Source organism: Geotrypetes seraphini, chromosome 5 (genome assembly GCF_902459505.1).
Source record: "Geotrypetes seraphini chromosome 5, aGeoSer1.1, whole genome shotgun sequence".
In the NCBI taxonomy this organism is placed as follows: Eukaryota; Metazoa; Chordata; class Amphibia; order Gymnophiona; family Dermophiidae; genus Geotrypetes; species Geotrypetes seraphini.
In genome coordinates, this window is record NC_047088.1 from 159,752,429 (window position 1) to 159,770,365 (window position 17,937).

Consider the following 17,937-nt stretch of genomic DNA (forward strand, 5'->3'; position numbering starts at 1 on the left):
AGCAGGTGTAGCAAAATGTCTAGGGCTGCCCAGTGATAAGGGCTGCTTCTGCTAGGCCAGGTATCTCAAAGTCTCTCCTTGAGGGCCATAATCCAGTCAGTTTTTCAGGATTTCCCCAATGAATAAGCATTGAAAGCAGTGCATTCAAATAGAGCTCATGCATATTCATTGGGGAAACCCTGAAAACCTGACTGGATTGCAGCACTTGAGACCCCTGTGCTAGGCCTACCAAGTCACCAGAGCCTTTCCTCTGACATGCCCATCCCCCTCTGATGCAACTTCCTGTTTCTGTCTGGGAGGGCATTGAAAGAGGAGATGCCATATCACGGACAGAGGGGAATGGAGGGAGAGATGCCAGACCCTGGGGCAGAAGGGAAGAGTGGACAGATGTAAAAAAGGAGATTTTATGACTCTGTACAGTGCTATGTATGTCTAGTAGAAATAATAATAGTAGTACAGTAGTAATAGTAGTAGAAGTGTTGGACCCAAGGTGGAAGGGAGGAAAAGAGAGATGCTAGACAATGAGGGGAAGAGGGAGAGAAATGCTGGGTCAGGGGGGAGGGTTTACAGGAAGAGAGAGATGGAGAAATACTAGATCATTGGGTGGAGGAAGTAGAAATGTTGCACCATGTGGAGGAGGGAGAGGAGAATTACAATGTTGTTACTTTCTATGCCAGGGTCTCCAAACTATTGGCCTAGTGCTGAAGCTGGGCTTGAGGCTTTCACCAGGGGCTGAGGGGTGGGAGAAAGGTTCTAGAGCAGGGGTGTCCAACCTTTTGGCTTCACTGGGCCGCATTGGTCGAAAAAAATGTTTCTGGGGCTTTACAAACGTGCAAACTCTGCAGCAAGATAGAGGAGGGAGCCGGCAAGACGGTAAACACCAGGGGGCAGCAGAGGAAAACACTGCATCGTCCTCGACAGGGGCCGCACAAAATACTTCACTGGGCCGCAGGTTGGACACCCCTGTTCTAGAGGTTGACGTATATGGCTGAAGATTGCTGAAGGGGGCTTTGATGCCTGCCCAGAGGTTTGCTTGCAAAATGTCATGGTTGTGGCAAAGGGGATGGGATTATCATTGCTGTTCATTCTACTATATTTCCTCAAATAAGTAATAGGACAGCCTTCTTCCAGTTTTGGAGGATAAGGAGTTTGCTCACAGTATTTCAGGAAGACATGATTCAGTGATCCACTCTGTTATTATCCTGTGGTTGGATTACTTTCATTTCTTGTTGATGGGTTCTCTTTATCATTTGGCAAGATTGCAGATGATGCAGAACACAGCGGCCCATTTGGTGTCTGAGACTACTATCCATGAGCACATTACTCCTGTGTAGAAAACATATTGGCTTCCTAGGCCCCAAAGATTTAAACTTAAAATCTAAATTCGTCATGACATACAAAAATCAAAAGTATGTCCTGATGTGTGCACATTGCACTCATCACAGCAGGGTATAAAATTGATGGAGAAAAGCTAGAGTGCTTTTTCCTTTGTAGGGTCTTGTATTTCATCCAGTTCAAGTATTCCAAAATTCAGCTAAATTGAAAACTATGGCAGATATTTGTTATTATCCCAGGACAAGCAGGCATGATATTCTCACCTGTGGGTGACGTCATCTACGGAGCCCCGATGCGGAAGCATTTTCAAGCAAACTTGATTGAAGATTTAAGTTTGCTCTGCTGCTCCATGCATGCGTGCCTTCCTGCTCCACTAGGGGGTGCATCCCCTCGTGGTCTCCAGTTCAAAATTTTCCGCTGAGCCTAGAAGTCGTGTTTTTCAGGCTCTGCCCTAACTGCCTTCTAGCACCGCGATTTTTTCTTGTTTTTTCTCGATTAAGTCGCTGTGCGCGAATTCTTTATTTTTCAACTTGATTCCTGCTTCGTTTTGACGACCCGGAGGCTTCCGGGTCCCCGTGGCCGCGTGGCTACTCGAGCCGCGGCTACTTTCGATTCTATGTCCCGGCCTTTGACCGGCTTTAAAAAGTGCACCCGGTGTGAGCGGCTTCTTTCCATCACAGACCTGCATCGCCGGTGCATCCTCTGCCTGGGGGCGGCTCATCCAACCGACTCCTGCCCCCAGTGCGCTACTTTCCAGAACCGGGCCCTCTGTCGAAGAAAAGCCCGCATGGCGGACCTTTTTGCTCCGGACCAACCCTCTACCTCGGCCTCGAGGTCGGTCCCGGCCTCGGCCCCAGCCTTGACCTCGGCCCCGAATACCTCGGCATCGCCTCGAGACCCGAATCCGAAGCCCTCGGGACAGCAGAAAGCCTCGGCCCCGGGTAAGTCCCCTCTTCCTTCTTCAGGTTCCTTAACATCGAAGAAGCCAGCCTCGGGGACACCGTCGACGCATGGCGGAAGCCCCATGCTTACAGCCTCGGCTAAGCCCTCCAAGCCTTCGGGCCGTGCCTCCACCACACGGGAATACTCTGATACGAGGTCGCCCCCGGTGGAGTGCACCGATGCTGTCCGTGCCCGTCTTCCAGGACCTACTCCGAGCGATGATCTCATCGGAGCTGTCCGCTGCAATGTCCCAGTTACAATCGGCCTTGACCTCGACCCCGCAGGTGCCAGACCAGCCTGAGCCTCGCATCGAGCAACCTCGGGGAAAAGTGCGCAAGCTTCGCCGCATCCCATCCTCCTTGGACTCCTCGCTGAGGCGCCCGAGACGCTCTCCCTCCACAGACCGCCGCGGGGCAAAACGTCGTGCTAAAACGACAGAAACCTCGAACCGCCGTACCTCCAAGAAGGCCCGAGGTTCACCAACTCTACGAGGCCATTCTCCTACACCTCGTACGGGACCACTAAGGGTGGCTGAGTTATCACTCTCCAACCCGCGCATCCTCCGAACTCCCTCTCGGACCGGGACCCCGACCCGAGGTTGCAGGTATTCCCCGAGGGAGTCCGGGTCGAGGTCACCGATTCAACATCGATCGGTACCCCGAACCCCGGCATCGTCTCCGAGGGGCTCCTCGAGACGCCGAAGATCGACGACCCCGGAACACTCTCACAGTGCTTCCCCGGTCTCAGAGCGTGGATCGGAGCAGGAACCTTGATACTCGAGGGAAGCCTCCCCATCCTTCTCCACCCGACGGAGGTCTCGTTCACCGACCCCGCACGGGGCCCCGGGAACATCCCGCCCATCCTTCACTCGCTTTATCCAGGACATGGGCCACGCTTTGGACTTAGACCTCCAGTCCGACTCCAGATACTCTAAGGAGTACCTAGCGGAGCTGGATATGCCATCACTGCCCAGAGAGTCCCTTCGCTTACCACCTAACCCGGTACTCCAACAGGCCTTCTTCAGGAACCTGGAGACCCCCTACATGGTCACAGCCGTACCCTCCAAAATGGAGGCCAAGTACCGCACAGTACCCTACCCGGGATTCGAACAACCACAGCTCTCCCACCAGTCGCTGCTAGTAGAATCCTCCTTGAAAAAGGCTCACCCATCCCGGGTCTCAGCTGCGGTCCCCCCAGGCCGAGAAGCTGAGACCCGGGACAAGTTCGGCAGGAGACTATATCAAAATGCAATGATGGCCTCTAGGGTGCAAAGCTACACTTTCACCTTCACATCCTACCTCAAACACCTCATTGGACTATTGAGGGCCTTTGAGACTGACCTACCGGCCTCCCGGCAAGGAGCGTTTGGCCTGCTTTTAGAGTCCCTCTCCAACCTGCGCCTCCATCTATTCCACGCGGCATACGATGGCTTCGAACTCTCCTCCAGAGAGGCAGCCTTTGCTATCGCCATGCGCCGACTAGCTTGGCTGCGCCTGGTCGACATGGACCCCAACTTGCAGGACCGGTTGGCTAACCTCCCCTGCGTGGGAAAAGAACTGTTCGATGACACTATCGAGGCGGCTACAAAACGCCTCTCCGAACACGAACGCTCATTCGCCTCCCTCGTCCGTCAAAAGCTTAAACCGCCCGCGTCCAGGCCGTACAGGGCCCCTCCGCGCCGCTACCCACAAAAATCCACCCCTGCCTTCTCGCGGCCTCCACCCAGGCGTCCGCAAGCCCACCACCGGGCAATGCCCAAGTCCCAACCGCCTGCGACTACCAAACCACCCCCGTCCTTTTGACGGGATACGCGGAAGGGGGCGGGCCCCCTCCGCCATAGTCCCAGGCCTCCTTCCCATCGGGGGTCGCCTCAAAGCCTTTTACCCTCGCTGGGAACAAGTCACATCGGACGCATGGGTCCTTGGCGTGATCTCATCAGGATACTCTCTCAACTTTCGGGCCATTCCTCCGGACAACCCCCCAAGGAATTGCCCTCCCAACCGGACACAGCTACCCCTACTCCTCTCCGAAGCTCGAGACCTGCTTCGCCTGAGAGCAGTGGAGGAGGTTCCCCCCGATCAACGGGGGAAGGGCTTCTACTCCCGTTACTTCCTGGTACCGAAAAAAACGGGAGACCTACGCCCAATACTAGACTTGAGACGCCTCAACAAATTTCTGGTACGGGAAAAATTTCGGATGCTTTCCCTACCGACTCTCTACCCCCTGATCGACGAGGGCGACTGGCTCTGCTCCCTCGATCTGAAGGAGGCGTACACACATGTCCCAGTGCACCCCGCTCACCGCAAGTTCTTGCGTTTTCAGGTAGGGGACTGGCACCTACAATACCGTGTCCTCCCCTTCGGCCTAGCATTGTCACCTCGGGTCTTCACCAAGTGCCTCGTGGTAGTCGCAGCAAGCTTACGCTCCCAGGGCCTCCAGGTATTCCCCTACCTGGACGACTGGCTGATCAAGGCCCCGTCCAGGGAAGCGGTTATCTCAGCGACCCAACAGACTATTACCTACCTACAAAGTCTGGGGTTCGAGATAAACTTCCCAAAATCCCAACTACGCCCCTCCCAGTCCCTGCAGTTCATCGGGGCCACGCTGGACACGGTTCGCCTCCGTTCCTTCCTCCCCCCTCCGCGTCTAGAGGCGTTAGTAAGTCTGAGTCGAAGGTTTTCCCTGCTGACCTCGGTATCAGCTCGGCAGATGATGACTCTTCTGGGCCACATGGCCTCCACCGTCCACGTCACACCCTTCGCCCGCCTCCATCTGAGAATTCCTCAATGGACCTTGGCCTCTCAATCGCGTCAAGACCGGGACCCGATCGACCGCCCCGTGACAGTGACGCCTTCTTTGCAACGATCGCTCCGCTGGTGGGCCGACTCTTCAAATCTTTCCAAAGGTTTGCTCTTCCTCACCCCACCTCACAGCAAGATACTCACCACGGACTCGTCGGAGTACGCTTGGGGAGCCCATCTAGACGGCCTACGCACTCAAGGGATGTGGTCAGCAGAAGACCGTCGCTGCCACATCAACGTGCTAGAGCTTCGGGTCATCTATCTCGCAGCTGTAGCTTTTCAACATCTGCTCCACGACCGAGTGGTTCTCATCCGAACCGACAACCAAGTAGCAATGTACTATGTAAACAAACAAGGGGGAACAGGGTCTTGGTCCCTTTGCCGGGAAGCCCTGCGCCTCTGGAAATGGGCAATCTCCTACAACACCTTCCTTCGAGCGGTGTACATACAAGGAGAACAAAACTGTCTGGCGGACAGACTCAGCCGCCTCCTCCAGCCACACGAGTGGTCACTGCACTCTCAGATCCTACGACAGGTGTTCGAAAAGTGGGGGACGCCTCAAATAGATCTTTTCGCATCCCCCCACAACCACAAGCTGCCTCTCTTCTGCTCCCGGATGTACTCCCCGGACCGGCTCGAGGCCGACGCCTTCCTCCTCGACTGCGAGGGAAGGTTCCTGTACGTGTTCCCGCCGTTTCCTCTGATACTGCGGACGCTTGTCCACCTGAAAACAGTACAAGCCACCCTGATCCTGATTGCCCCTTGCTGGCCACGCCAGCCGTGGTTTTCCCTTCTACTTCAACTCAGTGTCAGAGATCCACTGCCTCTGCCTCTGTTTCCCTCTCTACTATCACAGGGTCAGGGTTCGCTGTTACATCCCAATCTTCAATCTCTTCATCTGAATGCTTGGTTTCTCTCCCCCTGACTGCTCTCCCCGTGTCTCAATCAGTCAAGGAGATATTGGAGGCCTCTAGAAAGACCTCGACGAGAACCTGCTACTCCCAAAAGTGGACCAGATTCTCAACCTGGTGCTCCTCCCACAGCCAGGACCCGGTGTCGGTCCCCGTCCCTCTGGTCCTTGACTATTTACTTCAATTATCTCATTCCGGCCTAAAGACCAACTCCATTCGAGTACACCTCAGTGCGATTGCGGCCTTTCATCAGCCCCTGGAAGGGAAAGCCCTCTCGCTCCATCCCTTAGTCTCTCGCTTCATGAAGGGTCTTCTGAACGTCCACCCTCCTCTCAAACCCCCCCCCCCCCCGGTGGTTTGGGACCTTAACGTGGTTCTGGCTCAACTAATGAAACCTCCATTTGAGCCCCTAGACAAATGCCACCCAAAATTCCTCACTTGGAAGGTGATTTTCCTGCTCGCGCTCACTTCCGCCCGGCAGGTTAGTGAGTTACAAGCTCTGGTAGCGGACCCACCCTTCACGGTATTCCATCACGATAAGGTGGTACTCCGCACCCATCCAAAGTTCTTACCTAAAGTAGTGTCTGATTTTCATCTCAATCAGTCCATTGTCCTGCCGGTGTTTTTTCCCAAGCCCCACTCTCACCCCGGAGAAGTGGCGCTCCACACTCTTGACTGCAAGATAGCGTTGGCCTTTTACCTCCAACGCACTCAGTCACACCGGAAAGTCCCACAACTGTTTTTGTCCTTCGACCCAAACCGGTTAGGTCACCCAGTTTCCAAACGCACCTTGTCCAACTGGTTGGCCGATTGCATCTCCTTTTGCTACGCTCAGGCTGGTCTCGCGCTGCATGGTCGAGTAACGGGACACAAGGTCCGAGCGATGGCAGCCTCCGTAGCATTCCTCAGGTCCACACCTATTGAGGAAATCTGCAAGGCTGCCACGTGGTCTTCGGTTCATACCTTCACCTCCCACTACTGTCTGGACTCACTGTCCAGAAGCGATGGCCGGTTCGGCCAATCGGTATTGCGAAATCTATTTGCTTAAATTGCCAACTTCCCTCCATCCCTTTTCAGTTAGCTTGGAAGTCACCCACATGTGAGAATATCATGCCTGCTTGTCCTGGGATAAAGCACAGTTACTTACCGTAACAGGTGTTATCCAGGGACAGCAGGCATATATTCTCACAACCCGCCCACCTCCCCGAGGTTGGCTTCTTGGCTAGTTAAGTGAACTGGAGACCACGAGGGGATGCACCCCCTAGTGGAGCAGGAAGGCACACATGCGTGGAGCAGCAAAGCAAACTTAAATCTTCAATCAAGTTTGCTTGAAAATGCTTCCGCATCGGGGCTCCGTAGATGACGTCACCCACATGTGAGAATATATGCCTGCTGTCCCTGGATAACACCTGTTACGATAAGTAACTGTGCTTTTCCAGAAATACTGTGAAGTATGGCTATTTGAACGTATTTTTATATAACTATACATTATTGTATTACAACACTTCTTGTACATCTGCTCTGTAGCCTGATGCAGGAATGAGTGGTATAGAAAAAAGAAAGTTTAAATAAATACAAAGGTTGAAGCCAGCAATACTGAAGCATCGGTTTGGATGGTGTTGATTATTTATTGGAATTCCAAAGCCTGGATGACTTACCGTATTTCCCCATGTATAGGCCACAGGAAATGCCGATGTAGATTTTAAAACTCTTAGATAAGCCGCCCCATGTTACTAGCTATGGCTTATCTAAGAGTTTTAAACCCTACATCGGCCTATACAATGGGGCGGCCTATACATCATTCCCCACCCCTCCTTAAATACATCCCTCGCCTAGTACTAGTAGACAGGACAATGAAGATACTCAAGAGGGTTCAGAGGAGAGCGACGCAACTGATAAAAGGTATGGAAAACCTTTCATATGCTCTTTTCCCTGGAAAAGCAGAGACTTAGAAGGGACATGATAGAGACCTATAAGATCATGAAGGGCATAGAAAAAGTGGAAAAGGACAGATTCTTCACACTTTTGAAAACTACAAGAACGAGAGAGCATTTGGAAAAATTAAAAGGGGACAGATTCAGAACCAATGCTAGGAAGTTCTTCATCCAAAGGGTGGTGGACACCTGGAATGCGCTTCCAGAGGGTGTGATAGGACAGAGTAAGGTATTGGGGTCCAAGAAAGGATTAGATAATTTCCTGAAGGAAAAGGGAATAGAAGGGTATAAATAGAGGATTACTATACAGGTCATAGACCTGATGGGTCGCCGCGTGAGCGGACTGCTGGGCATGATGGATCTCTGGTCTGACCCAGTAGAGGCACTGCTTATGTTCTTAAATACCTCCTGGACGGCTGTCTCCTCCAATCACGCTGTGCCATCAGAACTCGCGACAGCAGCCAATCAGTAAACAGCGTGGGGTGAGGCTTGAGATCACAAACATCACTCCTGCTCTGCACAGCATGATTAGAGGAGGCAGCCAGCAGCCGTCCAGGAGGTATTTATCGGCAAGGGAGGTATTTAGTGAGGTTGGGGGTGGGTGGGATGATGTACAGGCCACTCCATTGTATAGGCCGATGTAGGTTTTAAAACTCTTAGATAAGCCGCGGATAATAACATGGAGCGGCCTATACATCATCTCCCCGTCTTAAATACCTCCCTCGCCAGTAAATACCTCCTGGACGGCTGTCTCCTCCAATCACGCTGTGCAGGGCAGGAGTGATGTTTGTGATCTCAAGCCTCGCCCCGCGCCACTTCCTGATTGGCTGCCGTCAGATGTCACAACGGCATCCAATCAGGAAGTGGCGCGAGACGAGGCTTGAGATCACAAATATTGCTCCTGCCCTGCACAGCGTGATTGGAAGAGGCAGCCGTCCAGGAGGTATTTACCGGTGAGGGGAGGTATTAAGGGGGGGGGAATGATGTATAGGCCTCCCCATTTAAGCAAGCTGCACCCACAAGGCCAGTTTGTAAAATCAATGTATAGGTCATGGCCTATACATGGGTAAATACGGTACACAGTACTTAAATTGTCCCTTTTTTATGTTTGGAAATGTTTATGTGCTTTTGATGTTAAAAGCATGTCACCAAATTATTCACTTAAGACATGGCTGCATTTTTGTTGCCACATTTGTCTCCTTTTCATTTTAAATTCTCTTCTAAATGGGGTTGTTTAAACTTTGCTTTAGGCTCTGATTGTTTAGGCTCTGTGCCCTGGATTAATTCAGTACTCCTAACCAGGCTAGGTCACGTTGCTCTGTATAACTCTGCTTATATTCCTGTAATAAATCTGTCTTTACAAAGAAGTCAGCCATAAAAGTTCAGGCAGGCAGCAGCCTTCTTTATAGTTTTGTAGTACAGTATAATTGAGCAATGCAATGAAGCCCTGAGGAGAAAAAGTCATGGGCATCCTTAGAAAATATTTGTTGGGAAGTGTGGCTGCTTAGAATGTCCTCAGGGCCGCCATCAGGGCAGTACTACCAGTCCTGGAGCTGACAGGGGGCCCAGGCTCCCCCAGGGTCACAAGCATAGTCTCCTCTCCTTCTCCTTACCTGCCCTGCCGCAGCACACAGCCGAATGGAAGTCTTCCCGATGTCAGCGCTGACATCGGAGGGAGGGCTTAAGCAAAGCCTTCCCTTCCTCTGACGTCAGCGCTGACATCGGGAAGACTTCCGGTCAGCTGCTTGCGGCAGGGCAGGTAGGGAAAAGGCAGTCATGTATCAAAGGGGGGGGGGGGGCGGTCCGCCCCGCCCCGGGTGCAGCCAGCCCGCCCGCCCCGCCCCGGGTGCAGCCATGGGGGGGGGGAGTGTGCATAGCGGTCAGGTCCCCTTAGCCTTGTGGCTCTTCCCCCGACCGACCGACAACAGGCCCGGCCGACAAACCTCCCTGCCCTGTAGCAGCGAATCTAAATTACCTTCTTACAGCAGCTTCAATACTCCAGCTGCTGTAAGAAGGTAATTTAGATTCGCGGCTACAGGGCAGGGAGGTTTGTCCAACCGGGCCTGTTCTGTTGTCGGTCGGGTGGGGAAGCGCCACAAAGGTGAGGGGCAAGGAGGGAGAAAGGGAGGAAAGGTGGAGTGGAGAAGAAAAGACGCTTAAGGGAAATGGGTAAAACTAAGGGGGGAGAAGGCCGCTGAAAGCAATGGGGAAGACAAAGGGATGGAGAAGGACGCTGAAAGGACATGGGGAAGACAGGAGGGGGGGAGAAGGATGCTGAAAGCACATGGGGAAGACAGAAAGGGGAGAAGGACCCGGAAAGGACATGGGGAAGACAAAGGGGTGGAGAAGGACGCTGAAAGGACATGGGAAGATGGGGGGAGAAGGACGCTGAAAGGACATGGGGAAGATGAGAGGGGGGAGAAGGACGTTGAAAGCACATGGGGAAGACAGAGGGGGAGAAGGACACTGAAAGCAAATGTGGAAGACAGAGGGGGGAGAAGGATGCTGACAGGACATGGGGAAGATGGGGGGGGGGGAGAAAGACGCTGAAAGGAAATGGGGAAGAGAGAGTGGGGAGAAGACATTGGCAGGGAAGAAGACAGAGATGCCAGACTATGGGGGGAGCGGAGGGAAGATGATGGGTGCCAGACCAATTTGGGAGGGGGGAGAAAGGGAGAGGCACAGTAACAGAGCAAATGGAAGACGCAGAAAGAAGAGAGACAGTGGATGGAAGGAATTAAATGAGAACATGAGGAAAGCAGAAAGCAGGCAACAAAGGTAGGAAAAAAAATCTTTTTTTTTTGCTTCAGGATAAAGTAGTATATTAGTTGTGTTGATAAAAATTTATAAACATTAGAGGCTCTGGTAGAAACCCGTTTACAAAGTATGTATTCTTCCCAATTAATATTTCCAAATTAATAAAGTCTTTTTGCTTATTTTTAAATGGGTTTCTACCAAAGCCTTTAATTCAGTAGCATAATTAAATGAAATAACTATTTCTGTAGTTTATAGGGACGGGCAGGGACGGAGGGGATTCCTCGCGGGGACGGGTGGGATTTCTGTCCCCGCGCAATTTAAACACGCACCTTTCTTCCTCCATCCCATAACATACACAGCCTGGTGGTGATGATTATCAGATTGATTCATGAATATATAATGATGTTATGAGTGTGCACCTCTTCCTTCCCATCCTCCTTAGCATGTCACATACAGCATGTTACATTACACAAAGTCTGTGTAATGTAACATGCTGTATGTGACATGCTAAGGAGGATGGGAAGGAAGAGGTGCACACTCATAACATCATTATATATTCATCCATAGGTGCATGTTAATGATGTACTCATATGCACTTACTTATCATCATAACATATACATCATTATTAACATGCAGCTGTGGATGTGTAAGGACAGGCTGAGGAGGATGGATGGGAAGGAAGGAAGGTGCACATATCAACATATCGTACATTTTTAACATGCATGATGCAGCTATACGCAAGCTGAGGAGGATGGGATCATACAGATGTGTATGTTCAGATATGCGCTCCGATGTGTATGTTTAGATATGCGCTTACATATACAGTCAGATGTGTATGTTCAGATATGCGCTCAGATGTGTAGTTTTTTCTGATATACCGTATTTGCCGGCGTATAAGATGACTTTTCAGTACCTTAAAATCCTCCCCAAAGTCGGGGGTCGTCTTATACGCCGGGTACTGTTTACATGCCCTTACTTTACATTAGAGAGCTGCACGGGGACGCCCCTAGGGTCGCGGGGATCCCGTGGGGATGCCCCCTAGGGTCGCGGGGCTCCTGCGGGGCTGGATGTACTCAGTCTTCTGGATGTACGCGGCTCTTCTTCTCCCTACCTTCTCTGCTTGCAGCACAGAGCCGAACGGAAGTCTTCCCGACGTCAGCGCTGACGTCGGAGGGGAGGGAGGGCTTAAACAAAGCTTAAACAAAGCCCTCCCTCCCTCCGACGTCAGCGCTGACGTCGGGAAGACTTCCGTTCGGCTCTGTGCTGCAGGCAGGGCAGATAAGGAGAAGGAGAGTAGCCTCGCGGTTCGAGTGGCTACCAAGGGAGAGGGGCGGCCCGCCCCGCCCCGGTTGCAGCACAGCCGGCCAGGTTCCCTTACTTTTGTGGCACTTCCCCGACCGACCGATAACAGCCCGGGTCCGACAATCCTCCCTGCCCTGTAGCCGCGAATCTAAATTACCTTCTTACAGCAGCTGTAAGAAGGTAATTTAGATTCGCGGTTAAGGGCAGGGAGGTTTGTCGGACCGGGGCTGTTGTCGGTCGGTCGGGGAAGTGCCACAAAAGTAAGGGGACCTGGCCGGCTGTGCTGCACCCGGGGCGGTAGAGAAGGCGGGGGGGAGAAGGACGCTGAAAGGCCATGGTGAAGACAGGAGGGGGGGGGGAAGGACTCTGAAAGCACTTGAAGACAGAGGAGGGAGAAGGAGGCTGAAAGCACATGGGGGAATACAAAGGGGTGGAGAAGGACGCTGAAAGGCCATGGGAAGGGCGGGGGGGGAAGGACTCTGAAAGCACTTGTGGAAGACAGAGGGGTGAGAAGGATGCTGAAAGCACATGGGGAAGACAAAGGGGTGGAGAAGGACGCTGAAAGGACATGGGGAAGATGGGGGGGAGAAGGTCACAAAGGAAATGAGGAAGAGAGAGTAGGGAGAAGACGCTGGCAGGGAAGAAGATAGATGCCAGACTATGGGGGGAGCAGAGAGAAGAAGATGGGTGCCAGACCAATTTGGAAGGGAAGAAAGGGAGAGGCACAGTAACAGAGCAAATGGAAGATGCAGAAGGAAGAGAGATAGTGGATGGAAGGAATTGAATGAGAACATGAGGAAAGCAGAAACCAGGCAACAAAGGTAGGAAAAGAATTCTATTTCTTTTTTTTTTTTTTTGCTTCAGGATAAAGTAGTATATTAGTTGTGTTGATAAAAATTTATAAACATTAGAGGCTCTGGTAGAAACCCGTTTACAAAGTATGTATTCGTCCCAATTAATATTTTCAAATTAATAAAGTCTTTTTGCTTATTTGTAAATGGGTTTCTACCAGAGCCTTTAATTCAGTAGCATAATTAAATGAAATAACTATTTCTGAAGTTTATAGGGACGGGCAGGGACGGAGGGGATTCCTCGCGGGGACGGGTGGGGATGGAGGGGATTCCTCGCGGGGACGGGTGGGGACGGAGGGATTCCTCACGGGGACGGGTGGGATTCCTCGTGGGGACGGGTGGGACTTTGGCAGGGACGGGTGGGGACGGGTGGGATTTCTGTCCCCGCGCAACTCTCTACTTTACATGCCCTAACATCTCCTTCCTTACCTCCTTACGGTGCTTACGGTACTAGTAAACCTGCCGGGACATCAGCGGGGCCATGGCGGGACATCAGTGTGACAAGGGTGCCAGCTCCTTCATCCTGCGCAGCGGGAAGCAGCGGCGCTCTGGCCCCACCCCTTTTCTCTTTACTACGTCTCTCGCACATGCGGCCGTGTGTGGAGTCTAGCCCTTAAGGAAGTTGCGGGGGCGAACAGGAGGCTTTTGAAGGCTTTTAAAGGGAAACTGTCATGCCAGCAAACTTGCTAGGGACTTGCCCGGCACTTGCTCTCTCCCTCTATGTGTTATCTTCCTTCTATCATTGACAGTTTCAGTTTGGTTAACAGTTTAGAAAACAAATAGCATGGCAGCTCCCATGGGTTTATTGTTCTATTCAGCTTTAGTGAATTAATTAAAATTGTTGAAATAAATTCTGATGTTCTTTTAAGTTTTATTTGTTGTGCAGAAGGTGTGCGGAAGAAGGGGTAGTCTTATATGGCGAGTATATAACAAACTCTATATTTTAACTGTAAAAGTTGGAGGGTCGTCTTATACGCCCAGTCGTCTTATACGCCGGCAAATACGGTATTTATTAAGCTTACAGTATTTATAAAAACACATTTAATACTTGTTACAAAAAATATTGTGCAATTGTGATCTACTTCTGACCTACAAAGGTCAAAAGAAATCCTTAACTGAGATTTTACATTCAAAAGTGAATTATAGCTACTAGCACTATTATTTATTAGTTATTTATTATGCAGATGTTTGTTAGTTTGTTATTAGTTCAGTATTAGACATATGTTAGTTTTAGAATAGATAGGTATAGATTAGTTTAGTTTAGGTTAGGTTAGGGCCCTGCTGAAAGAGTCTACCTTGACATGGTTGCAGGCTTATAAATCTTTTGGTCAAAGAGTGCGGCGATAGAGAAAAGTATGTGTGTATTCGGCCCATGGAAGAAGGGGGGTCGGGGGGGAAGGGGGTGCGTGGGGGGCCCAGTAGGATTGCTCAGTAAGGGGCCCAGAAATTTCTGATGGCGGCCCTGAATGTCCTCATGCAGAAGGTGGCAGAGGCTAAAGAAATAGCATGGTATAAACACAGATGCAGAACCTCATATTTTAGTATTTAAAGTGGATAATGTGAAGTATTAGCTCTCCTTTTGGAAACAATTAACCATGCAGTTGGCTTCCTACTGAAAATTCACTTAGCCAGGTCAGTCTAGCAAGCTATGTAGAAAAGTTAGGAAACTGTATATTGAAACTATGGCTTTACTAGGGTTGATAGCTATCATCATAATTGTAAAGCTTTGTGGATAGGCCAGAGAAGGGAGATGTGCTGAAAGTAGTCTTGTATACTCATTTGCCCAAGATGATAAAGTACAAATGAGGAAGTGGGAGAGGGTAGCATGGAATGTTGCAACTCTTTGGGTTTTGACCAGATACTGGTGGCCTGGATTGACCACCGTGAGAACAGGTTACTGGGCTTGATGGACCATTGGTCTGACCCCATAAGGCTATTCTTATGTAAGATGAGTTGCATTTGGATACAGCAGGTATCTTTCCTGTCCCCAGAAGGTTTGTAGCTGAGGATATGGAGGGTTACGTGACTTGTCCACGATCACAAAGAGGTACAATGGCATCTGAACTAGGTTTCTATGGTTCTCAGCCTGTAGCTGTAACCATTTGACTACTCCATTCCACAGGCTTGTCCTCTTTAAGGAGAACACTGTTACAAGAAGACCTATACTCCCTGGCTAGCAGCAAGGATATATCCTTACAGTGTGTAAAAATGTAACTGAGCAGTCTACATAGGCCTCAGAGTAAGATGGGCCATAGAGCAATGGCCTAACAAACTCTGGGTGGCATTCTGGATCTCCTGCAGTTACTATGCCTGTGGTTTCTACCATAAAAGATAGGGTTAGGCTAGGTAGCAGCAGTACAAGTACTAATACCATTGTTACCAGCCAGCACATCATTCCTCATCCCCACTTGCTGCCGCTGTGAGCATAGTAATCTAACAGCACATCAGTAGTGGTGGCTGCTTGGGCTTCTTTCTCTTCACCTTTGCCTCAGGTACAAGTACTATAGATTAAAAACCAGTTTTAGACAAGGAGATCATTTGTATGCCTGAATATGTAACATGCCTTGAACTTGGATTTGGAAAAGGCAAGTAATACATCCAAAAGATTCATCATGCTTCTGTTTTGCTTCATCTAAGTGATTTCACAGTACTTGTATCTCTTACTTTTTGGTCTTAGAAGCTCTTGCTGAGGCCACCCCCCCCCCCCCCACCCCCACCCCCACCCCCCTCTGGACATCTTCATAGCTACTCTTTAATATATTTTTTCTTTCTAACATATTTTAAGCATTTTATTTGTTTTCTCATACCATTTTGCAGAGAAGAGGAGGTGACCAGGTTTCATGAAGTCATTGTAAACCCTTCATACAAAGCCAACCCCCTGGCAGCCATTGGAGAGCATCTCGCCAAGAGAATGAAAGAGGAGCAAGAGCGAAACACCACCTAAGCAGCATGGAAAAGGGAGATGAAGAAAAGCAAGACTTCAATTACTCTACGTAACTGAAATAATAAAACAATCCCCTTCATCAGAAGTCATAGAAAACATATCATGTTTTGTGAACACTCTTCTTAACTTATGGTATTGCAGCAAGACACCCCTCTCTAGCCACGGTGAGAGTCAATCCTATGGGCCTGGTACACCATTATGTCTGCACCATTGTTGCACAGATGAAAGGTCATTCTCTAACAGGGCACCTGGTAAGAGCTTATTCCATAAAGGAATGTCCTAAAGCATGGGAACTAGCTGCTTCATTAATGAAAATTTTCTATTAAATGGTATGAATTATGCTTGTTGCAGTTTTCCAGGTTTCGCCATGCTGGTCAGATGTATACCATTTGTGGAAAATATGAGTGATCTTACAAAATACTGTCCTTTAATTTAGGATTATTGGTCAGATGAAGCTATTTATCATCACAGAATTGTGGGTATCCTCATTATGTTATTTGGGAGTTAACCTCACTAGGAACCTTTCTGGCCTCTATACAGTGAACTATTCCGTTCTCATAAAGCAAATAGATGAAGAATTGTAGCATTGGAAACATTTAACTATCTCTTGGTTGGGTCAGGTACATGCTATTAAATGATAGTACTTCTCAAGTTGTTTTACTTATTCTCATCCCTGCTGATCCCTTTGTCTGCTTCCTTTTTAAAGTTTTTGGAAAGGAAGCTTTTTCAATATATTTGGAATAATAAAGTGCCCCGGATCCAGCATAAAATGCTGTATCAGCAGAAGAAACAGGGTGGAATGGGGATGGCACATTTTTCTTTCTTATTATCAGGCAGCCCAACTACGCTGTCTAGCAGCCTGGAAATGGGAGATTCCAAAGGTTTGGGTGTGCATGGAACAAGCTATCTTGGACAGGGCCGCTCTGTGGGTTATTCTTTTATACAAAGCAAGCAACAAAAAGGGGGACCCAACAGGGTCTGCAGGGTTCCTTTCTCCACATATGGTGGACTTGCCCCAAAGTTATAGCTTTTTGGAAACAGGTTATGGATTTTGTATCTGAGGTATTGGGCTTCTCAGTAGACAAATCAATTGAATGCTGCTTGCAGAATGTCGCCCCTCCGGAATTATTGACCCACCATCGCAAATGGATTACTCAAGTAGTGACGGCTAGCTGCCTCGTAGTGGTGGCTGCCTGGAAAAAGCGAGAGCTTCTCCTTTTGGATAGTGTCCTTGAGAGAGTTAACAATATAGCTTTGATGTTTAAATTACCTGTCCTCTGTAGAAATAAGCTCCCTCATTTCCAGAAAATTTGGGCTCCCTTTCTTGCCTGGAGTGAGAAATGTCAATCTGTGATACTTTAGGATTTTCATCTATTGCTGGCACTTTCACTACCCACACTGGTGTTTTGAGATTGTTCTACCTTATAGGGGAGAGAGGTTGAATGAGTAATGGGTAGTGGTAGGGGGATGCTTTAGGAATAATTTTGTTAGGTTCGTAGACTCTTGCTAGGAGCCATGTACTGAAGAGTGACAATACATCATAAGTGGAACCCATGGTTTTATGTTGGTTGTACTTTTATAACTTTTTGCTATTTTAAGGTGTAACATTGTCTTTTTTGTATTTTGCTTTATAAGGTTCAATAAAATTTATAAATATTAAAAAAAAAGAAGATTTGTGTGTATCCTTTAGTAACCATAATGATAACTGAACTCACACAGATTGCCCTCATCAAAGTTTGCATACCCTTGAATGTTTGGGCTGATAATACGCACTCAAGTTGACACACACAGGTGAGATGGCAATGAAGGATAAGTATCCACACCTGTGCCTTATTTAATGGTAATTAGTAGTGCTGCCCGATTCACGATTCGAATCGGTTCACCGATTCACTTCGGGTGAATCGATTCAAATCGATTTAAGACAAAATAAAAAAATCGGACCCTCCCTCCTCGCCCCCTAAAGCAGGAGCTGCTCTTGCTGGCCGGCCGCTGCCGCACCTGCTTTAGAGGGCAAGGAGGGAGGGTCAGTCGGGAAGTGCTGCTGTCCGGCTTCCCCCTCCCCTCCTGGTGTCCAGTTTCCCAACCTGGCCTCCTCGCACCGTTTACCTTATAGGTGCAGCTTGCAGAGAAGATCGCGGTTATAGCGTCTTTGCAAACTG

General features: G+C 49.6%; 1 protein-coding gene across 1 annotated transcript in view; it reads left to right on the forward strand.

The window, feature by feature from the left end:
* Nucleotides 1-17,455, forward strand: part of FAM207A (family with sequence similarity 207 member A) — a 247,385-nt gene extending 229,930 nt beyond the window's left edge. Inside the window, exon 6 of the mRNA XM_033946314.1 lies at nucleotides 15,652-17,455. Within this exon, the coding sequence (XP_033802205.1) occupies nucleotides 15,652-15,778 (127 nt within the window). The 3' untranslated portion in view covers nucleotides 15,779-17,455. The remainder of the gene's footprint in view (nucleotides 1-15,651) is intronic.
* The last annotated feature ends 482 nt before the right edge of the window (nucleotides 17,456-17,937 follow it).